This window comes from Heterodontus francisci, chromosome 3, assembly GCF_036365525.1.
Source record: "Heterodontus francisci isolate sHetFra1 chromosome 3, sHetFra1.hap1, whole genome shotgun sequence".
Classification (NCBI taxonomy): Eukaryota; Metazoa; Chordata; class Chondrichthyes; order Heterodontiformes; family Heterodontidae; genus Heterodontus; species Heterodontus francisci.
This window is the reverse complement of record NC_090373.1, coordinates 40,719,838-40,742,314: the sequence shown is the minus strand read 5'-3', so window position 1 is coordinate 40,742,314 and position 22,477 is coordinate 40,719,838. Positions and strand designations below refer to the sequence as shown.

Sequence of the window (22,477 nt, the reverse complement as noted above, 5' to 3'; positions counted from 1 at the left end):
TCTTTAATATTTTGTAAAATTCATTCATAGTATTTGGATATTGCTGGCTAGGTCATCATTTATTGCCCATCCCTAATTGCCCTTGAGAAGGTGGTGGTGAGCTGCCTTCTTGAACTGCTGAAGTCCTTGAGGTATAGGTGCACCCATAGTGCTGTTAGGAAGGTAGTTACAGGATTTTGAGCCAGCGTCAGTGAAGGAGGGGCAATATAGCTCCAAGTCAGGATGTGTGAGGCTTGCAGGTGCTGATGTTCCCATATAGGAAGGAGGTAGACAAATGTGCAGGTTTGGAGAGAGAGAGCTCCAAAGAGGAGGGCTGAGATGGCTGTTACCTTTCTCACTATCTTCCCAAGCTTCCTGAAGACTTCTCTGTTTCACCATATCTTCAATCACCAAACTTACTTTATTCTTCCTGCTCACATTTTGGGAGAATGTATAATGTGCAACAAGAAGTATAAATATAAGTTGTTAAACAACAGCAATAATGCCGCTTTTAATCACATTAATTACATAATGTCCACCTGCACATGTACACTTCCATTTTTTTAAAAAGACAAAGTGCGTTGAATTGTAACTAATAAGATTATTCAGTTTTTCTATGGAAGCGTCATGCTCACCTGGAACTGAGGCTGTCAGATTAATTTGTCTCAGGACTCTTATGGCAAGCAGAGGAAGGAAACTTTTATTCCAAATCTCTGAGTTCAATTCAAACAGATACCCAGGGGTGACCCAAAATGTCACCATGTCCCCAAATCAGCAGCCATGTATTTTAACATTCCTTTTGTTTTAAATCAGCCATTCTATTAATGATGGCTATTAACCTGGCTGGTTTGAATGTTAGTAAGTTATGTATCCTTCTTTGGGCCTTTTTGACTTCATATATGTGGTATGTGATTTTATTGCTGCTGTTTGCATTTGTGTCCAGTAAAAATATTTGTATTGTTTTTGAAGAAGATCAGTGTCTGATATTCTATTTAATCTCAGCTGTCCTTCATTCAGATAATTGTCATTAATATATTGTACGAAATTGTCAACTGTAAACTTATCACATATCAGCCATGGCTTAGTCGGCAGTACGCTTGCCTCTGAGTCCCAAAATCCTGGTTTCAGTCCCACATCAGAGACTTGAGCACATAATACAGGCTTTTCGATGAAATGTTAACCCAAGGCCCTGTCTGCCCTGTCAGGTAGTTGTAACAGATCCTATGGCACTTTTCCAGGAAGAAATGGAGAGTTCTCCCAGTGTCTGGCTAATATTTATTCTCTCAATCAACATCACTAAAACTGATTATCATGTAATTTATTCTTTTTTTCTTGTGGGAACTGGCTCTGCACAAATTAGCTGGAATGTTTCCCTACATTCATACATAGATACATTCATACATACCGTTCAGTTCAGCCATGATCTTATTGACTAGCAGAGCAGGCTAGATAGGTCAAATAGCATACTCCTGCTCCTATTTCTAATTTTCTTGTTATGTTCCTGGTGCAACAGTGCAATAAAATTACTTAATTGACTGCAAAACGTCTAGGGATGTCCTAAGGATGCGAAAGGCACTAAAACGAATGCAAGCTTATTCATTCATTATTACTTAATGATAAGAATCACCAGTAAACAAAGCAAAATAATCCCGTGTGAGTGAAGTAATTTCAAAATGATCTTGCCTGGATGTTCCGACAAAATCAGAAAATGGTTCATACATTCATTGCTAACCTAAGTTAATGTATGCTGAATAAAGCAGTTAGTTAACTTAGTTTTGAAGTAAGTGGTTCACACCATATTTATTTTCCAGCCTACTGGCTCAAGAAGTGTCAGCCACCCCCAGTTGTTCCTTTGGCTGCAATACTGACCGAGGATGAAGACTATGAAATAGGTACGTGCAAGTATCGCTGCTTCATTTATTTCACAGATATTTGTTGTGCATTGACTCATAGATGTTTCCCGAAGTTATGTTTCCTAATCTGATGCTCACTATCTAATGTGCTCAGATACTTTAAGATAAAAAATAAATTCCATATGAAGAGACGTGGAATCAAATATATTAGATTTATCACCGGTTATTTTTTTTAAAGTTGTCACTTGGAACCAAGGGTTCAAAAGTTTATACATATATTTGCTTAATATATGCCATCCCTGTATCATAGTAAACTTTAAAAAAGACAATATGACTTGCTTCCTGCTTTTTATGAAAACAATTTTGGAAAAAATTTCAACGAAGCAAAAGCTGGACTTGAAAATTTGCTCAGTTTGTATCAGATTGAATTTCTATTAAACAAATTGAGCCCAAACTTTGTTAACCTGGGAGGGTGCTACAAGAGCTTTAGTTACATGGGGCAGAGTTTAGAGCAGGACCACAGGATCTGCAACCTTTCATTGCTGAAGAAAGTTTCTCAACAGAGGCAAGATAGGCAATTCTTGCATCTACGCTTCCACCCTTTGCTGACATCAAAAGCAGAGGTGGGACTGATAAGCTGATGTCACTAACCAGTCTCACCAGAGCTCACCTCACTTGCCTTCCTGACATAGTCAGTGGACCAGTTGGTGGAACTGGTAAGTTTCTATGTCGAGCTCAGTGCTGGTTTCTCAACAGTAAATTGTAGTATTTCTTCAAAAATACAACTGGTGACCTTCTGCTCCAGTGCATAGCGATAACCCTGGGCTGGATTTTATTAACGCTCCACGGCGGCACACTATCAGAGTGGAGGCCTTCTGACATAGAAGTGCCACTGCACAGCCTCCGCGATATTACGCGTGGGGGCTGATTTAAATAGAGGGGGTGGAGCGGCTGCCCCCTGATGACGTAGAGGGGGCAGCCTTCTCGTCCCCGGCAACGGCGGCCGGCGCCACCGGCACAATTTTTAAAGGGCTTCAAGCCCTTCGGGAGCATTTTAAAATTTAAAGGTCCCGATCTTCAGGAAATAAGAATAAAAATTTTATTTCAACTGTAAATCATGTCTCCCACCTGACAATGGGTAATTTATATATAATTTGCCCTCTTCCCCCATCATAAACTTTTATACCATCTCAAACTTCCCCCCCCCCACCCCCCAAATTTGTTCCCTTTGATTCTCAACCCTACCCACAACCCCACCATAACAATTGTTTTCCCCGCTCCCCCATCCCTCCTGCCCTGTAAATTTTATTCCTCCCCCCTCCCCACCAGGTTCTTGCCTCGGAACTCCATATGGAATTCCAAAGGCGCGCGAGCTGCATTCAGCAGCTGTAAAATCGGCATTGGACAGCCACCGCCTGCAGGTAAGTTAATTTAAATCTCATTATTATTCATTTGAATATTTAGATGAAGGCCCTGCCGCCTGCCAGTGGGGTGGATAGGGGGGTGGGGGGTGCACTGAGGACCCCCCGCTGCCGGTAATATGCGACGGGCCCTTCTCGACATTGGGGATCAAGGCGGGCCTCTCCCTGGTAAAATTCAGCCCCCTGTCCCTTCATGGGGATGGATAGGCAGGTAATTCTGGAAGGGACATGCAAGACTGTCACTTCTCTGCAAATGACACCATCACATACTTCTGGAGGCAGAATGGGCCTTCGGGAATTTTGAGACCTCTGTTTCAATGTCTGGAATTGGAGAGCCTACAAATAAATATGCCATTTTCATGTTGTTGACATGACATATGATGCACATCAAGTTATGGTATTCTTGTGATGCAGGCTGTGTTGATGACGGAAATGCATCACCATGTCAAAGTATTTGGTGGGCAAGGCTACACAAAGGTTTAATTTTCTCGTTTTTTTAAATTCCCAACTGTTTTCCTGAAGTTGTTGAACTGTGCTGTGGTACAGTTCCATGTGTGAGCTGAGGTCAAAAGCATTGTGGGTACCAAAGATGACTCTGCTGTTGCCCTTATACTTTCCTGTAAAGATCACAAGGTAGAACCCAACTACTACCCCAACTGAAATCAGCTGACTCAGTGCAGATCAAGCTGTGAAACTGAAAGCTTCCTGGTCTGTGTGGCTCAGCTTCTCACTGAACCATTATGGGAAGCTCCTCCTAAACATATTCATAAGTATAATGCCCCGTACATGCTGAAAAACTGGGTTGTATTTACATGACATTCTTTTGAGAAAGCTACCTCTGTTAGCCGCCCGAGGCCTACGTGACTCGACTTTCAAGCAGGCCTTGAAATAGGCAGCCAGTGCTGGTACCTGAAACAGGAAGGAACCAGTTACTTAAATACTTCAATCAGGGTCCTACAACTGCCCCGCTCTGATGAAAGGTTATCGACCTGAAATGGTAACTCTGCTTTACCCTCCACAAATGTTGCCTGATCTGCTGAGTATTTCCAGCACTTTTAGTTTTTATTTAGTTTTTATTCCTACATTTATATGTAGGACCCAATCCGCCACCACTCCCCCCCCCCCCCCCCCCCACCCCCCGCCATCTCCACCATCACCCACATATACTCGGCTCAGTGCAACTGTGCAGATGAACCAGTGGACCTTCAAGTGACCACTATAGATTGCTCCAAGAGTGCTGAACAAGAATATGACACTGGTTTCTGTGGGGCCAAGAGGAGCATGAATGTTCCTACTGATCCCACAAAATTCTTTCAGCCTGCTATTTTGGCCTTTTGTGTGTTTCTTTCCCTTTAAGTGTGCACTACCAGCTTAGCTTTACGGAGGAACTACCAGGTTGTCAAGCTATCCCTTTCCCCCTACCATCCCCCAGTGCCCCATCAAACAACCAACATCGGTTAAGTACTGATAACTTTCCCATGAAACTAAAACAAGACCTGACCAAGATAATAAGTTTTCAGCCTTGTCTCAGTGGTAGCTGTTCCAGCCTCTGAGTCAAATGATGGTGGGTTCATGCCTCACTCCAGAGACTTGAGCGCAGCATCCTGGCAAACACTTCAGTGCAGGAGCAAGGGACTGCTGCACTGTCAGAGGTGCCATTTTTTCAGATAAGACATTAACTCAAGGCCCATCTGCCCTCTCAGGTGGATATATAAGATCAATGGCACTATTTGCAGAGGAGGATTTATTCCTCAACCAGCACCAAAAAAAAAAATTGTTTTGGTCATTTATTTCACTGCTGTTGTTGTCATTACTATGTGCAAGTTAACTGCCATGTTTCTTACATTACAACAGTGACTACATTTCAGAAGTACTTCATTGCCTTTGGGATTTCCTGAGGTTGTGAAAGGTGCTACATAAATGCATGTTCTTTCTTTTATAAGGTGATATTATCAGGTACCAGTGTCCCCCTGGATTCACACTTGTTGGCAGTGACCTCTTGACCTGCAGGCTATCATCACAATTGCAGTTTGAAGGGACCCCTCCATCCTGTGAAGGTAAGTGAATACACAGGGAAGTGCAATTTCTTTTTGAAATCAGCTACAATTTGTCCCATAAGCAGAAAAGGTAAATAGGACAGGGCGATGGATGGGCAAAATCTGCATAGTAAGTCAGAGAGTGTGTGAAACAGACTAGTAAGACATTTGGGCAGGGTGGGGATGGTCACCCCAATAGGAGTTCTGCACACCAATGCATGGAGCATAAAAATTAATAACAAGTAAATTTGAAGCACAAACTCAGCTTAAAGGGGTGGGTGCAGGAGTAGCCATTACAGAGACCTGGCTACAATCTGAGCATGATTGGGAGCTAAATGTTCCAGGCTTCAGATTTTTTAGAAAGGACAGGGAAATTAGGAAAGGAGCAGGAATAGCAAAATTGATAAAAGACACAATTACTGCAGTAGAAATAAAGGATTTTAGTAAAGGTGAATGGGTAGTAGAAATACTGTGGCTAGAATTAAGGAATGGGGCGGGATGCAAGACACTGGTCGGAGTTGTCTACAGACCAGTTGATAGTAGCGATGCAGTAGGGGATGTATAAGTATGATATCAGGGAAGTATATAGAAAAAATAACATTGTTATGATGTAACCTTTTAATTTTCACATAGACTGGGAGAAGCAGAACAGCTGAAGTAGTAAAGACTAGAATATATTCGGGACAGTTTACAAGAGCAATATTTTAGAACTAACAAGGGGACAGGCTATATTGGAGTTAGTGATGAGTAGCAATTTAGTATAAGAAGGCATTTTTCAAATAGTGCCCATAATTTGACGTTAAGTTTGAGAGGGAAAAGGAAGAATCACAGAACAAAGTTTTAAACATAAACGAGGCAAACTTTAAATATTTGGCTTTTTCTAAAGAGGTTTGGAATACAAAAATGAGGAAGTGATGTTTCAGTTATATAGAGCATTGGTCAAACCCCATCTGGTGTACTGCATTCAGTTTTGGGCATTACAGCTCAGGAAGGTTATGTTGGCCTTGAGAGTGTAGACTGCAGATTCACCAAAATAATACCGTTGTTTAAAGGGTTAACTGAAGAGGAAAGTTTGCATAAAATTGCCTAATAATTTCAGTCAAGGAGGTTGAAGGATGATCGAATTGAGGTATTAAAAATGATAAAGAGATTCAAGAGGGTAGATACAGAAAAACTCTTTCCTTTGGTCGGGGATTCCAGCACAAGAGGGCATAAACTTAAAATTGGACCTCGGCCATTTAAGAGGAAACACTTTTTCACACAAAGAACAGTATGTTCCCTTTCTACCCTTGATAGTAAGAACCATGCAGTCCCAAGTGAAACTAGCAAAATTTAGATAAGGTGTCAGGTAAAATTTATGGATGGGGTCTTCCTTAAATCTTTTTTGCTGTCCAGTGATCTAGTAATAATCGGATCTCCATTTGTATTTTAAAATTTCAGCACAGTGTCCTGTGAATGAAATTCGCAGAGCCTCATCGGGGGTAATTTTAAGTCCAGGATATCCAGACAATTACCCTAATTTCCAAACCTGTTCGTGGACAATTCGAGTAGAACCTTGGTACAATATCACTCTTTATGTGGAGATGTTTCAAAGTGAAAGACAATTCGATGAGCTGAGTATATTTGATGGTAAGATGCTAACTATAAGCAATTTTTAATCAATGGTTATCTCAATGAAATAATTTATAGGTGTAATGAGTAATGATTTGAAGCGGGCTGTTCGGACAGGCTTTGGAGTTATTGACCTGGAAATTTGATGATGCTGCACCCATTTTACAGGCATAAATGGATGCAAAAGCGTCCAGTAAGGCGGGCGGCACATGTGCACACATTCTGAGTCTTGAGTGTGCTGCGCACCATATTGGTAAAAGCGGTGTCCAGGGTTTTCACCTGGACCAGGTATTAGGCCCTTTGCATATGCAAATAAGGAGCATAACACCTGTTTGTTGCACCCTAATACTAAATTGGTTTGCCCAGAAAGTAAAGTACATGTAGACTAACCAGTGGCCCTTACTGCAGGCAGCCACCAAAAAGGTAGATTTTGTAAAATGTACTTTCTTTATTCGTTCATGGGAAGTGGGTGTCGCTGGCTAGGCCAGCACTTATTGCCCATCCCAAATTGCCCTTGATGGTGGTGGTGAGCCGCCTTCTTGAACCGCTGCAATCCATGTGAAGTAGGTACACCGAGAGTGCTGTTAGGAAGGGAGTTCCAGGATTTTGACCCAGTGACAGTGAAGAAACGGCAATATAGTTCCAAGTCAGGATGGTGTGTGGCTTGGAGGGGAACTTGCAGGGGGTGGTGTTCCCATGCATCTGCTGCCCTTGACCTTCTAGTTGGCAGAGGTTGCAGGTTTGGAAGGTGCTGTCGAAGAAGCCTTGGCGCATTGCTGCAGTACATCTTGTAGATGGTACACACTGCTGCCACTGTGCGTCAGTGGTGGAGGGAGTGAATGTTTGTGGATGGTGTGTCAATCAAGCGGGCTGCTTTGCCCTGGATAATGTCGAGCTTCTTGAGTGTTGTTGGAGCTGCACCCATCCAGGCAAGGGGAGAGTATTCCATCACACTCCTGACTTGTGCCTTGTAGATTGTGGACAGGCTTTGGGGAGTCAGGAGGTGAGTTACTCGCCACAGGATTCCTAGCCTCTGACCTGCTCTTGTAGGTATGGTATTTATATGGCTACTCCCAGTTCAGTTTCTGGTCAACGTTAACCCCCCAGGATGTTGATAGTGCGGTATTCAGTGATCGTAATGCCGTTGAATTTCAAGGGGAGATGGTTAGATTCTCTCTTGTTGGAGATGGTCATTGCCTGGCACTTGTGTGGCACAAATGTTACTTGCCACTTATCAGCCCAAGCTTGTGATTGTCCATATCTTGCTGCATTTCTACACAGACTGCTTCAGTATCCGAGGAGTCACGAATGATGCTGAACATTGTGCAATCATCAGCGAACATCCCCACTTCTGACCTTATGATTGAAGGAATGTCATTGATGAAGCAGCTGGAGATGGTTGGGCCTAGGACACTACCCTGGGAAACTCCTGATGTGTTGTCCGGGAGCTGAGATGATTGACCTCCAACAACCACAAACATCTTCCTTTGTGCTAGATATGACTCTAATCAGCGGAGAATTTTTTTCCGATTCCCACTGACTCCAGTTTGACTAGGGCTCCTTGATGCCATACTCTGTCAAATGCTGCCTTGATGTCAAGGGCAGTCACTCTCACCTCACCTCTGGAGTTCAGCTCTTTTGTCCATGTGTGAACCAAGGCTGTAATGAGCTCAGGAGCTGAGTGGCCCTGGTGGAACCCAAACTGAGCATCACTGAGCAGGTTATTGCTAAGCAATTGCCGCTTGATGGTACTGTTGACAACACCTTCTATCACTTAGCTGAATGTGGAGTAGCAGTTCTCCTCCCAGCACCACTCCAGCTCAGGAAACTGTTGCTGGCTTCCACTCTGTCCCCTCCCGATTGCCCCCCTCCATTTCCCGATTGCCCCCACCCGGCTACATGCCCCTCCTCATAATAATTTCTCCCATCCCATTACTTACTTGAAGGTTGTAGGCAGTGGCTCAAAGCTTCAACCCTCTATTGGTGATCTGTCTGTGGATGCCCAGCAAGTGTCTGCAACTCTTCAGACTGATGTAATTGAGACTCAAGTTCCAATACCATAGCCTCGGGTCTACCTATTCCAATGCAGGAATTATTCTCTGCACCTAGTTCACAGCAGCAGGCCAACACAAACCAATTTCGAGGCCATTGCGTGCCAATTAAAACATTTCGCCTTGAGGTCTTGGACTGCCTGTCACTAACATTGACTTGGTCCTCTTTTCTTGTCAAGGTATTTGGATGAAGTTTCCATCCACTAGAGACACTGGTGCTGTGGAAGAGACAGATTGACATAGGTTATCCAGCTGCTGGTGGTTACCATGTCAACTAATCATTTTCTGGAATTGACAAAGATTCACAGCTGAGATTGTAGGATAAGCTGTAGACAGGCCTCAGGCAGATTTGACATTAAGAATTAACTAGAAAACAAGGAGATTGAATATCAGTTGTTGGTTAGGACTATGAAAAATATATTTGCATGTATTTAATACTTTTGAATTTATCTTATGACATCCTTCCATCCTCTAAAGATATAACAAAACTGTATGGTTTGATTGGGTCAGATAATGTTTCTTTGAAATAAGGATAGAAAATGCTGGAAATACTCAGCAGCATCTGTGAAGAGAGAAACAGAGTTAACAGGCTGGATTTTCCCCATGGGCTTCCGAACCCCGACATCAGCATCAAACTGGGGTCAGAAGCCTGCACTGTGGGGGAAACAGTCACCCAGCAATGATTTTCCCCAAATTGGCCAATAAGTGATCAGAGGGTGGGCTCACCGTCCAAATAAGGATGATGGGCGGGCTCTCAAAGCTGGATGGCCAACAGGAGGCCCTCCAGCCCTGAAGCAGCAGCAGGCTGCCTTTTCAGGTAAGTAAGAGAGAGAGTGCTTAACGATGGAGGGGCCTCTCTCCAACTTTTTAAACTTTAAAATAAAAAATCCCCTCAGCAGCCAGAAGCCAGGCAAGTGGGGCGGACTTCAAAGCCTACCTAGAACACTAGCCCACTGGTCTGCCGCCAAGGGGCCAACTTCAGGCAGCCGGCCTGTTCCTCAACGCCACCAGGAGCCTTGAGGCCGACTGGAAAATTTCAGTTGGCTTATAACAATATGCCTTAAATGATATTAAATACTTTTAATTGGCTACACGCTACTTGCTGGTGGGTAGCCCTGCCACACTCCTGCCCCTCACTACCCCCCGGCCATTCTGCCTCTGGGAAAATGGCAAACTGGCACACCGGCCAGGGGCATGAATTTCTGCACCTGCCCACGTGCCCATTGCATTCAGCCCAACATTTCAGGTTGATGACCTTTCGTCAGAACGCTCTCACTCTGCTTCCCTCTCCTCAGATGCTGCCTGGCCTGCTGAGTATTGTTCTAGCCATCCCCATAGCGAGCAAGCAGGTCTTGAATCCAGAAATCCATCACTCCCAGGACTAGGGAGGATCCCCCGGAGATGAAAGAAATGGTTCTGGAGCTGATAAAGTTAAAATTATCTCAACCATCCCCGTAGCCAGTTTTGTTATGTATTTGCCGGTTTGCTGAATATTTTATATGTCTGATTTATCTCAGAACAATGCAGAGACAATACTAGTTCTAAGTCAACAATTGGTTTATTTATAGTACTTTAAAATATCTCAACACTGACAAGATTTCAGCACATTGTGTCTCCAGAGCTCTGTTTTTAGCAGAACTTTCTCAATGGTTTTTATTCTCTAACTCCAAACTCTACCTCCAAGCTTAAGCAATTAAGCACAGTGAACATTGATCAGTGAATAGACTAACACAATCAAATGAAAATCAATTAAACCATTAAACATTACAAATATTTCCACATTTTCTGTTTTATTTCATATTTTCAGATTTCTAACATCTGCAGCATTTTGCTTTTGTATTCATGTTTTTTTTTGAAGGTGTACATCCACTTTTTGGCCTTATGATAGCAATTTGGATCCATGCCCTCAAGGAAACAATTAATTTACTATTTCGCATGTTCATTTGCTTAAACAATAAAGAGACAGTAATTTTGAAATTAACAGCTTCTGTTATTTCAATTATACGAATTGCAAGTACTCCTCAAACAATTTGTATTAGTTTACATTAGCCATTGTGCAAAATATTTCTACACATTTCCACCTTATTTTCCATCCAATTCTAGTAATGGATGCTGTTGCTGACAGCAGATATATTAGAAATGATTGAGCTTTCTCACTGGCTTGGGTCACAGGGGCACCCCATCTTCCCAAGGCTTGTCAAAGGAATGTGACAGTACACTACTTACATAATTCATTCATAGTTCTCCATGGAGACTAAAATGTACATACAAATTTAAATGATGTACAGCACAATTGCTATAAGTGCAAAGCTTTCATCCGTCAAAAAATGTACCTCTTAAAGAAGCTTCGAAAATGTAACTTGTATTATTTTTGGATTCTTAAGAATTTCTGTGCTGTGGATCAAACGTTTTATAAAGAATTCATCCATAGCTTTTCTTAATTAATAGGACCCACCGGTCAAAATCGACTGTTGGTTGCTCTCAGTGGAAATCACACCGGACAAAGGAATTTTACAAGCACAGGAAGACAACTGTATTTACGTTGGTCAACAGATCATGCAACAAACAAAAGGGGATTCAAAATCCGATACACAGGTAGGGAACAGTAATTTCATGGCTCACAATTTTATTTTTAGGATTTAAGATTCTGGTTAAACTATGTAAATTTGTCAGTCGTAATTGTGATCATATAAAAATGCTAAAATATGTCCACTGAGTGTTCATGAAACCTTCTGCTCTACTAGTACACTTTGGGAATGTCATAAAGTTTGATTATCTTTTTTTCACACAAAGTTTTCTCCTCCCTTTTCTTCATGCTGGGCTGCAGTTTCACTGGTTGGCATTTTCAACAGCAGGGCATCACACCTCATACCTGAACACAATGTTATTGTGTTTTCATGTGCACACACACAAAGGGCTGGACTTTGTGCAGGAGGCAGCGCCAGGCTGAAAAGTGTTGTGGGGGGAGAATCCTGCCTCTGTATTTTTCAGACCCCCCAGAGCGATCCTCCAGTCTTTTGGAGTCAAAGTTTAAGGAGGCATCATCCCCATCCCTTTAAAGGTTTTATCGAGATGGGAATCCCTCCCCCAAGAGCTGCCAGCCAATCAGAGGGCCGGCAGCTCATCAGTATCGGCAGCGCCACTGGGAGTGGTGGCCATTACCAGTACTTCCATGTTTCACCGCCCCTCCCCACCATCCGCTCCAAAATCTGCTGTCAGGATGAGAACAAAATCCGGCCCATGCTTTCTATCAGGATAGCATTCAGAAATAGGAACCCTGGCACATTTCTCCCTTTCCCAAACTTGGGACACTGAGTCTGAGTCTTGAGATCAGCACAGTCATAGAATCATAGTCATTTATGGCACAGAAGGAGGCCATTCAGCCCATGGAGCTCATGCTAGCTCTCCATGGAGCAATCCAGTCAGTCCCACTGCACTGCTTGATCCCCATAGCTCTGCAAGTTTATTTCCTTCAAGTGGCGATCCAATTTCATTTTTAAATCATTGATTGTCTCCGTTTCAACTAACCTTGTGGGCAGTGAGTTCCAGGTCATTATCACATGCTGCGTAAAAAGGTTTTCCTTACATTCCCCTGCATCTCTTGTCTAAAAACGTCAATCTGTGTCCCCTGGTCCTTGTACCATTAGTTAATTGGAACCGTTTTTCCTTGTCTAACTTATCTATGCCTGTCATCATAATCTTGTACATCTCTATTAAATCTCCCATCAATCTCCTTTGCTCTAAGGAGAACAACCCCAGCTTTTCCAACCTAACCTTGTAACTAAAATCCCCCATCCCTGGAACCATTCTGGTAAATCTCCTCTGCACCCTCTCAAGGATGCACACATCCTTCCTGAAGTGTGCTGACCAGAACTGGACGCAATACTCCAGTTGAGGCCTAACTTTATAAAGGTTCAGCATAACTTCCCTGCTTTTGTACTCTGTGCCTCTATTTATGAAGCCCAAGATCCCACATGCTTTGCTATCCACTCTCTCAACTTGTCCTGCCACCTTCGAAGATCAACACGCATACACCCCCAGGTCCTTTTGTTCCTGCATACTCTTTAGAACTGTGCTATTAAGTATATATTGCGTCTTCCTATTCCTTCACTCCCAGCAGTCTCCAAAGCTGAGTACCCATTTGAGAGTGGCACACAACCGGAAGACTCCTTCACTTTTTTCTTCTTCCTGCTCTTCCAGATGGCCACCCACCTACTCTCCTGAACACTCACTGTCTATGGGGTGACCACCTCCTGGTACATACGACCCAGGAAACTCTCCTGCTCCCTGATGCTCCCCAGTGATTCCAGCTACCCATCGAGCTTGGAACTCCTGAGCTTGAGCTGAAGCAGCTGGAGACACTTCCCTCGAATGTGGTCGCCCAAGGCACGTGAAGTGTCCTGAAGTTCCCACATGACGCAGGAATTGCAAGCATCAGGTCCCAGATGCCCAACCATGATCTTTCCTGGTCGACTAGGCTCAATTTGACACTCAATTATACAGTTATCAAGCATTGGGAGATTTTCAACTGAAATATTTTTCAGCAGCAGCGATTTCCCCAATCCATGTCATGAGTATTAGTGAGCCACAGACATGAACTTCTATTTCAAATTATACACCTGTCCGGGAGATTACATAGACCCTTATTTCTGTACATGATACCTACCTGTTGTACAAGGTGATCTCTGCTCTAGTTAGAAACATTTAAAGATTTTCTTGAAGGGATACAATGGACTTAATTTTGTGGAGGCGGCAGAAGTCCCGCCACCGGGGCTGAAAGTGGGGGGTTTCCCACTTCAGCAGGCGGTGAGACTCGGGTCTGCATTCTGCTGACAGCAGCCAATCAATCGGCTGCCACCGAGGTTGCTGTCTCTATGAAGGATGGCGGCCTATCCCCAAGAGCTGCCGACCCAATCAGAACGCCAGCAGCTTAGCAGCCTCAGCCTAAGGATTGGTACAAGCACCACTGATGATACCTTTAGGCTTTTTTTGATTTATTTTTCCTAAATAGGAACAGGGAACAGCGATTTCATATTATCATTGTGGACTGTCTCCACGGATTCATCTGTGAGTGGGTCACTTTCATTCCCTTCAGCTTACCAATGCCTTTCAAGATATTTGGAAAGCATATGTCTGCTGTTTTTATTGTTTCTATAAAGTTTTTGAGCACTGGCAGAGGTTTATCAGATCATAATAAGCTTTTACCTAGTTTTAGCTCTGAACCAACATTCTGCTCAGTGATTATGTTTCTCAGGCAACCAGAATCCATCACTACTTTATTGGCATGTCTTCAATCTACGTTGCAGTTGTTACATCTTTACTTGACACAAAAGTTCATCCTATTTTCCATTTTTTTCTTCCATGCAACAAATTTTTCTTGATTCTGAACCACTAACTATGATGGCGTTCTGAATTGGTGAAATTTTTTATGCACTTTTGTTCACTGCCCAACTTCAGTTGTTTTATCTCAGCTCTAGTTCTCTGTCACATGTTTTTTGGTTACAAGCAACAGCAACATGAGATATGATCCATTTTTTCACAGGATAGATATGATTTTCCTTTTTCTGGTTGCATCCTCATTTAGACTTGTACAACAGTACCACTAACTCTCGCCTTGAGCTTTTATAATTTTCCATTGAGGACTAAGTAACCTTTTGACCATGATTTTTGCTTTACCTTCTACTCTGTTTGCTAATAACTTAATTGATCATACTTCACTCAGAATGCATTCTGTCTGTAAAGGATTTCAGAGCAACCTTCAATAATTTGTATTTGTAGCTCACCAGATACATCCGAGAATTCACTCACACTTCACTGCTTATTGTCTTAATCGTGCACAGTACTGATCCACTATCTACCACACATTTGATTTGAGCTCAATGAAAGTGGATATTCCATACATAGGGTGTGCAACTGGTCTCTGCCAGCAGCGCAAAACAGGCTTGTAGTGAATTGGCAGCCAATTTTTCACCATGACCAATCTTCTTTCCACTGATGTTCATCAAATGAGAATTCAGACTCGTTTCCTCGTCTCACTGTCATTTTTTCCTGGTTTGAAATTAAAATTTTTGGCAATATTTTTGAAGTCAATGGAAAATGAAAACTGGCGCAGTGTGTGGCAGGCTGCCAATTCCCTATAAACCTGTTTCAAGCTGCTGACATAGACTAATTTCATCCCCATAGTGTTTTACTTGTGTATAACTGTGCATTTCTGCACTATTGTAATTGTCACTGGTACTGGTGAAAATCTTTCTTGTAACTCCTTCCTATTGTAGTACTGGATTAGTGCCCTTTACACTCCCATAATATTAAATTCAATTATTATCCTTCAAACCTCATCATTCACTGCTGCCAACAGATCATAACAGATGACAAATCAGAACTTAGCTCAAACAGAGCCAGGATAGAAATTATAATCGAAATTATTACATGGGAACAGGCTGTTAAACCCTTGTAAATGTTTATCCTCCACATGGGTAGTAATTCTAATACTATGTATCAATTCTTTTCCTATTTTACCTTTTCGTCAACCACCTATCTAACCAATTCTTAAATTTGACGTGGTCTTTATTTCAGTCACTAAGACTGGAGTGCATTTTGCGGGTTCGCAACTCTGTCCAAAAAAAAGTCTCCCCTGATCTCTGTCCTAACTATCTTTCATTTAAACTTCTATCTATGTCCTTTTGTTCTGGATCGCTCAACCACTGGCAATTTACTTTGGTGGGGGCGCTATACAGGCACTGGTGGATCGGCCATCTGTTACACACGCTGCCTGATTTTTGTTTTGGATGTTTTCAACCATAATCATCTTCTATCTACTTTGTCCCATTACTGGCAATCTCGGAGACCACCTATTGTTGCTGCTTTTGCCAGTCACTGTCACCAGTTTTGTCCAGTATGTGTGGAGCAGGGTGTGACAAATAGATACCCTCATCACATTTTAGACCATTAGCTTTAATATCTATTTATCATAAGCGATTGGTTACTTCAGATTTGTCTAATTGTAACTGCTCATCTAGCTGAATGCACAAATTTACCAGGAGAGTCAGAGATTGACGTTTTTGTTACTTATGTTTGGAGGGCAAACTCATTAAGGATGGATATCACTCAAATTAAGCTTTGTTCTAAAAGTAATCTAGTAATTGAGTTCAATAGATGAGGTATAGTCCCACAGTCTGTCGGAGCATGAGAAAGAAGTTAATCTAAAGCTAGGAGGGAATCATTCCTCCACTTAAATCTCCTGACACAGTAGGAGGTGTGATCCCCAGCCAGCACGCAACCCTTATGTTTTAAATTCTATGGAAGCTAGACCTTATTTAACTGGGGAGGAGATGGTGGCAATGTGGTAGTCACAGGACTAGTAATCAAGAGGCCCAGGCTAATGCCTTAGGGACATGGGTTCAAATCCCACCTTGGCAGCTGGTGGAATTTAAATTCAATTAATTAATACAAATCTAATAAGTCTGGTATTGAAAGCTAATCTCAGTAATGGTGCCATGAAACTATCATCGATTGTTGTAAACACCCATCTGGTTCACTAATGTCCTTTAGGGAAGGAAATCTGCTGTCCTTACCTGATCTGACCTACATTTGACTGCTGACCCACAACAATGTGGTGGTCTCTTAATTACCCTTGGAAATGGCCTAGCAAGCCCCTCAGTTCAAGGGCAATTGGGGACGGGCAACAAATGCTGCCCTTTCCAGCGACACCCACATCCCATGAAAGAATTTTAAAAAATGAAAGATCTGTCATTGATTCCCTTTGTCCTAAGAATACCTGAAAAAATTGAGTTTGATTACCTAGTTTTTCTTGTGTGGGAAGCTCCTATTTTGTGTCCTTGTGGCAGGGGTTAATTGGCATGCTGAGGCAGAGAAACACCTAGTTCTGTCTTTCTGAGCTCATCAGTTACTCTTGGCTCACTATACTGTGGCTCACCTGGAGGTGGTCTTGTCGTGCTCTGTGAGCCATTACATATCGCTATGTATAAGAACTCAGTTCAGGTTTAGTATTGTATTGTTAGCAAAGTAGTGTGTCTTTAGTGATTTTGTATGTGAAAAGGAACACAAGTTAATATTTCTGTACAAATTGGACAAGTTGCTGTTTTGTCCCTTGTTATTGCTTATCTGCTACTTTTACTAAATCTATTTCATAGTTTAGAATCTAACCCCTATTTGAAATTTGTAAGATTACAGGAAGGCTTGTGTCATATTGAGCTTAATATAGTAATGAGGCTTTCTGATCAACTCCTGGAGAGTGTTGCAGGACCAAATATTGTATATGTACAGTCACATTTAGGTTTGTAGGGAGCAACACACACATCATGAGACAAAAATCCAGCCAAAACCATAAAAATGACAAAAGTTGATAAGCTATTCTTTTGCATGATCCCTTTTCCTGCTTTCCTTCCTTCAGCAATGCACATTCTTAATCTTCTACATCCCAGGAAAAAGCAAGTTAAAAATAGGGGATGGTGCAATGAGTCTTGACCTTGTGATGGAGTCCTCATGTGCAGGCAGCGTTCTATGCAGCCTACCTGTTGGGTGCTATGACTCCAGCCTAAAAGTGTGTTTTTTTTTAGATAGACCCTGATTTGCAAATGAAATAAAAGACCTCTATATTCTGGGAGGTCAGAACCAGGTTAACAAAACAAACAGGTTTTTTTTACAGGAGACATGTGATTGGAACTTAGGTTTCACTCTGACAAGAAGGCTCTTGGGGTAGTGAAGCCAGCTGCAAAGCTGAGAGTTTTTGTTTAAAGAGACTTGCTGAGAGCTGACCCTTGGAAAATACAAGTTGCTACCATTATTTCCAGTGCCTTAGAGTTATGGAAGGCATGACCAGTGAAGCTACATCACCAGGACTGTTGTGAGAAAAGCCACAGAATTTCCGTAACAGTGCACAGTTTTGGTGGAGACAGTATTGGTGGGGTCTGGGGATTGCAGAGAAACTGCCATCAAGTGGAGACTGGCGTTTGCAACTTGGGAGACGGGATCTGGAGATCTACTTGAAAAGTTCAAAGACCTGAATAATTTTGTGATGGTTTGGTGTCAATCTGCTGATAGGACTGACAAAGGACTTGTGATACATCCTTGTTGCATCTGATTGCTGAAGTATCAACTATTTCAAAATCTTGCACAATCTTCATCGATCTATTCCATCTATCAAACACCATTTCCTTCTCTCTAGCAAATTCCATATATGGGCTGGCCCCGTTTCCTCTTTAAATTCCTAAATTTCTGTCTGTAATCCTCTGGTACCAACTCATTTCCATTGAGAACAGCAGGCTTTACTTTGTCAGAGTCACGTGAGTGAACATCTGAAAGATGGCTACTGTAAATCCCACTTCCCCTATCCTACTGTGGTTAGGCTATCTTCCCTTTCGTGGCACCGAGGACTTTTGCCTCGGTGGAGTTAGCTTTTCAAAGTCTTGAAACTAAAGACACGTGAGTGCTGCACGTCAACCACAAAATTGAGGAATCTGCGTTGCATCGCAGTGAATTAGATTCAAATTTATTTAAAGCAGCTGTCAAACATTTAAATTAGGATGCCATTGCGTCAGAATGTCAGTACTGCCACGGTACTTCAGTGCCTCTGGCAGGATCAACACACTGCGGTACGGTGCCAGGTTTCATGGTAGACGACTCCATGGAGATTCTCTGTCCCCACCAAACCTGCCTTCAATAAGAGAACAAAATTCAGCCTAATATGTCAGAGTTCCGAGGAAGACCCTAAAAAGCTTGTGCGATGGCCAGAGAACATCTCAACGTTTCTCAGCAGGTAATGAAAACACAAGTGGATAGAATAGCAAGGCACATTGTTTACAACTCGGGCACGTTCTGCAGTGTGCATGTAACCCCTTCTAGAGAGGCAGGTTAGCTAATTTATTGTGTAGATTAGATTAGATTAGAGATACAGCACTGAAACAGGCCCTTCAGCCCACCGAGTCTGTGCCGACCATCAACCACCCATTTATACTAATCCTACACTAATCCCATATTCCTACCAAACATCCCCACCTGTCTCTATATTTCCCTACCACCTACCTATACTAGTGACAATTTCTCATGGCCAATTTACCTACCAACCTGCAAGTCTTTTGGCTTGTGGGAGGAAACCGGAGCACCCGGAGAAAACCCACGCAGACACAGGGAGAACTTGCAAACTCCACACAGGCAGTACCCAGAATCGAACCCGGGTCCCTGCAGCTGTGAGGCTGCAGTGCTAACCACTGCGCCACTGTGTAATTCCTTGAATTACAGCAATATTTTCACCGCCATTTAAATTTAACGCATGCACGGGTTCCCAGGTTTCCTGGAACTCACCATTGAAACCAAGTGCTCTCAGCCACTTTCTTAGCTTCCACTGTGAAACTGTTTGTTGAGAATGCTCTGGTGACAGGCTAATTTGTGCACTTTGGTGGTATTGAGACTCAAGATCAGAATAAGTAACGCCATAGCTGCCTTAGATTGGACCTCGGACAAGGAGCATGATGACTAACATGATTTCCCTTTTCATTGATGGTCCCTGGGATTCAACATTTAGGTCCATCTCTGCAGAGCAAGGAGAGTCCTGGACATCTGATGTGGACTCTTCACTGGTGTCACTGCCATCACCATCTGCTGTTGTTCATTTGTGACATGTGAGTAGCAAGATGGAAACCCAACCATCTGGCGAAGCGATCCCACCCAAGTATGAGAATCTGAGCTGGTGTATGAGTCCCGTGATGGTGCACTCCCATAAGGACTCAGCTTCTCTGAGGTAAAAACAGAAAATACTAGAAAAATTCAGCAGGTCTGGAAATATCTGGAGAGAGAAACAGAGTTAATGTTTCAGGTCAATGTCCTGATGAACATACGAATATATGAATTAGAGCAGGAATAGGCCACTCAGCCCCTCGAGCCTGCTCTGCCATTCAATATGTTGCTGATCTGATTATAACCTCAACTCCACATTCCCGCCTACCCCCGATAACCTTTCACCTCCTTGCTTATCAAGAATCTACCTACCTCTGTCTTAAAAATATTTAAAGACTCTGCTTCCACCGCCTTTTGAGGAAGAGAATTCCAAAGACTCACGACCCTCTGAGAGAAAAAAATTCTCCTCATCTCTGTCTTAAATGGGCGACCCCTTATTTTTAAATGGTGACCCATGGTTCTAGATTCTTCCACAAGGAGAAACATCCTTTTCACATCCACCCTGTCAAAACCCCTCAGGATCTTATATGTTTCAATCAAGTCACCTCTTACTCTTTTAAACTCTAGCAGACACAAGCCTAGCCTGTCCAACCTTTCCTCATAAGACTCCCCGCCCATTCCAGGTATTAGTCTAGTAAACCTCCTCTGAACTGCTACAACGCATTTACATCCTTCCTTAAATAAGGAGACCGACACTGTACACAGTACTCCAGATGTGGTTTCACCAATGCCCTGTACAACTGAAGCATAACTTCCCTACTTTTGTATTCAATTCCCGTCGTAATAAACGATAACACTCGATTAGCTTTCCTAAATACTTGCTGAACCTGCATACTAACCTTTTGTGATTCATGCACGAGGACACCCAGATCCCTCTGCATCTCAGAGCTCTGCAATCTCTCACCACTTAGATAATATGCTTTTGTTTTATTCTTCCTGCCAAAATAGACAATTTCACATTTTCCCACATTATACTCCATTTCCCAAATCTTTGCCCACTCACTTAACCTTTGTAGCCTCCACATATCCTCTTCAAAACTTACTTTCCTACCTATCTTCGTGTCATCTGCAAATTTAGCCTACCTTCGGTCCCGTTATCAAAGTCATTTATATAAATTGTAAAAAGTTGAGGCCCAGCACTGATCCCTGCAGCACACCTCTCGTTGCAGCTTGCCAACCAGAAAATTACCCATTTATGCCTACTCTCTGTTTCCTGTTAGCTAGTCAATCTCCTATCCATGCCAATATGTTATCCCCTACACCATGAGCTTTTATTTTCCACAATAACCTTGATGTGGCACCTTATCAAATGCCTTCTGGAAATCTAAGTACAGTACATCTATGAGTTTCCCATTATCCATAGCACATGTTACTTTTTCGAAGAATGCCAATAAATTGGTTAAACATGATTTCCCTTTCACAAAGCCATGTTGACTCTGCCTGATTACCTTGAATTTTTTTAAGTGCCCTGCTATAACGTCATTACTAATAACTTCTAACATTTTATCTCAGACAGATGTTAAGCTGACTGGCCTGTAGTTTCCTGCTTTCTGTCTCCTTCCCTTTTTTAAATAAAGGAGTTACATTCGCTATTTTCCAATCCGGAACCTTCCTGAATCTAGGGAATTTTGTAAAATTAAGACCAATGCATCAACTATCCCACTAGCCACTTCTTTTAAGACCCTAAGATGAAGTCCATCAGGATCTAGGGACTTATCACCTCGCAGCTCCAACAATTTGCTCAGTACCACTTCCCTGGTGATTGTAATTTTCTTGAGTTCCTCACTCCCATTTCCTGATTTACAGCTAATTCTGGGATGTTACTTGTATCCTCTATAGTGCAAATTGATGCAAAGTACTTGTTCAATTCATCTGCCATCTCCTTATTTTCCATTATTAATTCCCCAGACTCAGTTTCTTTTGGACCAACACTCACTGTTAACTATTTTTTAAATATCGGATGATCTCAGCTTCTCTGAGGGTTTGCTGTCCATGAGATCCACTAACTGCAATTGTATGTGTGAATGCCCTAGTGGAGAGAAAAGATACAAATAGTATTGCTAAAGTAAAAATGTTACAACTAGCATTATGAAGATGATCATCTTTCACTTGTTGCTGAAATCAAGTCAACATTACTCAGTGTTGTATGATCTGACATGTGGGTCGCTGATATTTGATTCTGTCACTAGGTAACTGCAAGGGCCCAATCTCTCCATCTCTGATGATCAGGAGCACTGAAATGCCACTGATCTTCTGAGCTTCCTCCTCTTTAGCTGTTAACTGGGAAATATGTGGCTGATCCCTGGGGTTCCTTTTCTTTCCATCTGCTTCTCCCTGTTGCTCAGCACTGTCTTCTCCAAGGAGGGTGGGCAGACATATGAGTGACATAATGGCATATGTTCACCCAATGGATGCAACGTATAAGGACCAAGGTGAGTGGGAGTGCTGGATGGATAGATGGGGATGTGAGGAAGTGTATAGACAGATAAGTAAAAGCAAAATACTGCGGATGCTGGAAATCTGAAACAAAAACAAGAAATGCTGGATTCACTCAGCAGGTCTGGCAGCATCTGTGGAAAGAGAAGCAGAGTTAACGTTTCGGGTCAGTGACCCTTCTTCGGACAGATAGACAGATAAGGATGGGTTCACTTGTAAGGTAAGTGGGTGTCAGGTATGATGTGTTGGAGCAGGCTTGACTAGGCAGAGTGAGGAGGTGAGTTGATGCACACACCAGGAAGTAGATAAATATGTAACTTATTTTTTGTGCCTTGTTTAGCTACTTAAAACATCCCCTGCACTGAATCCAGGAGCATAGCACAGTACTCTTGCTG

At 42.5% G+C, this 22,477-nt stretch overlaps 1 protein-coding gene across 3 annotated transcripts in view; it reads left to right on the top strand.

The window, feature by feature from the left end:
- The window catches only part of LOC137355859 (CUB and sushi domain-containing protein 1-like), a 1,186,508-nt gene that overhangs the window by 895,732 nt on the left and 268,299 nt on the right, over positions 1–22,477 (top strand). For all 3 annotated transcript variants that reach the window (XM_068021465.1, XM_068021474.1, XM_068021456.1), the window contains exons 40-43: positions 1,791–1,871; positions 5,197–5,310; positions 6,730–6,918; positions 11,400–11,546. In XM_068021465.1, the coding sequence (XP_067877566.1) occupies positions 1,791–1,871; positions 5,197–5,310; positions 6,730–6,918; positions 11,400–11,546 (531 nt within the window). The remainder of the gene's footprint in view (positions 1–1,790; positions 1,872–5,196; positions 5,311–6,729; positions 6,919–11,399; positions 11,547–22,477) is intronic.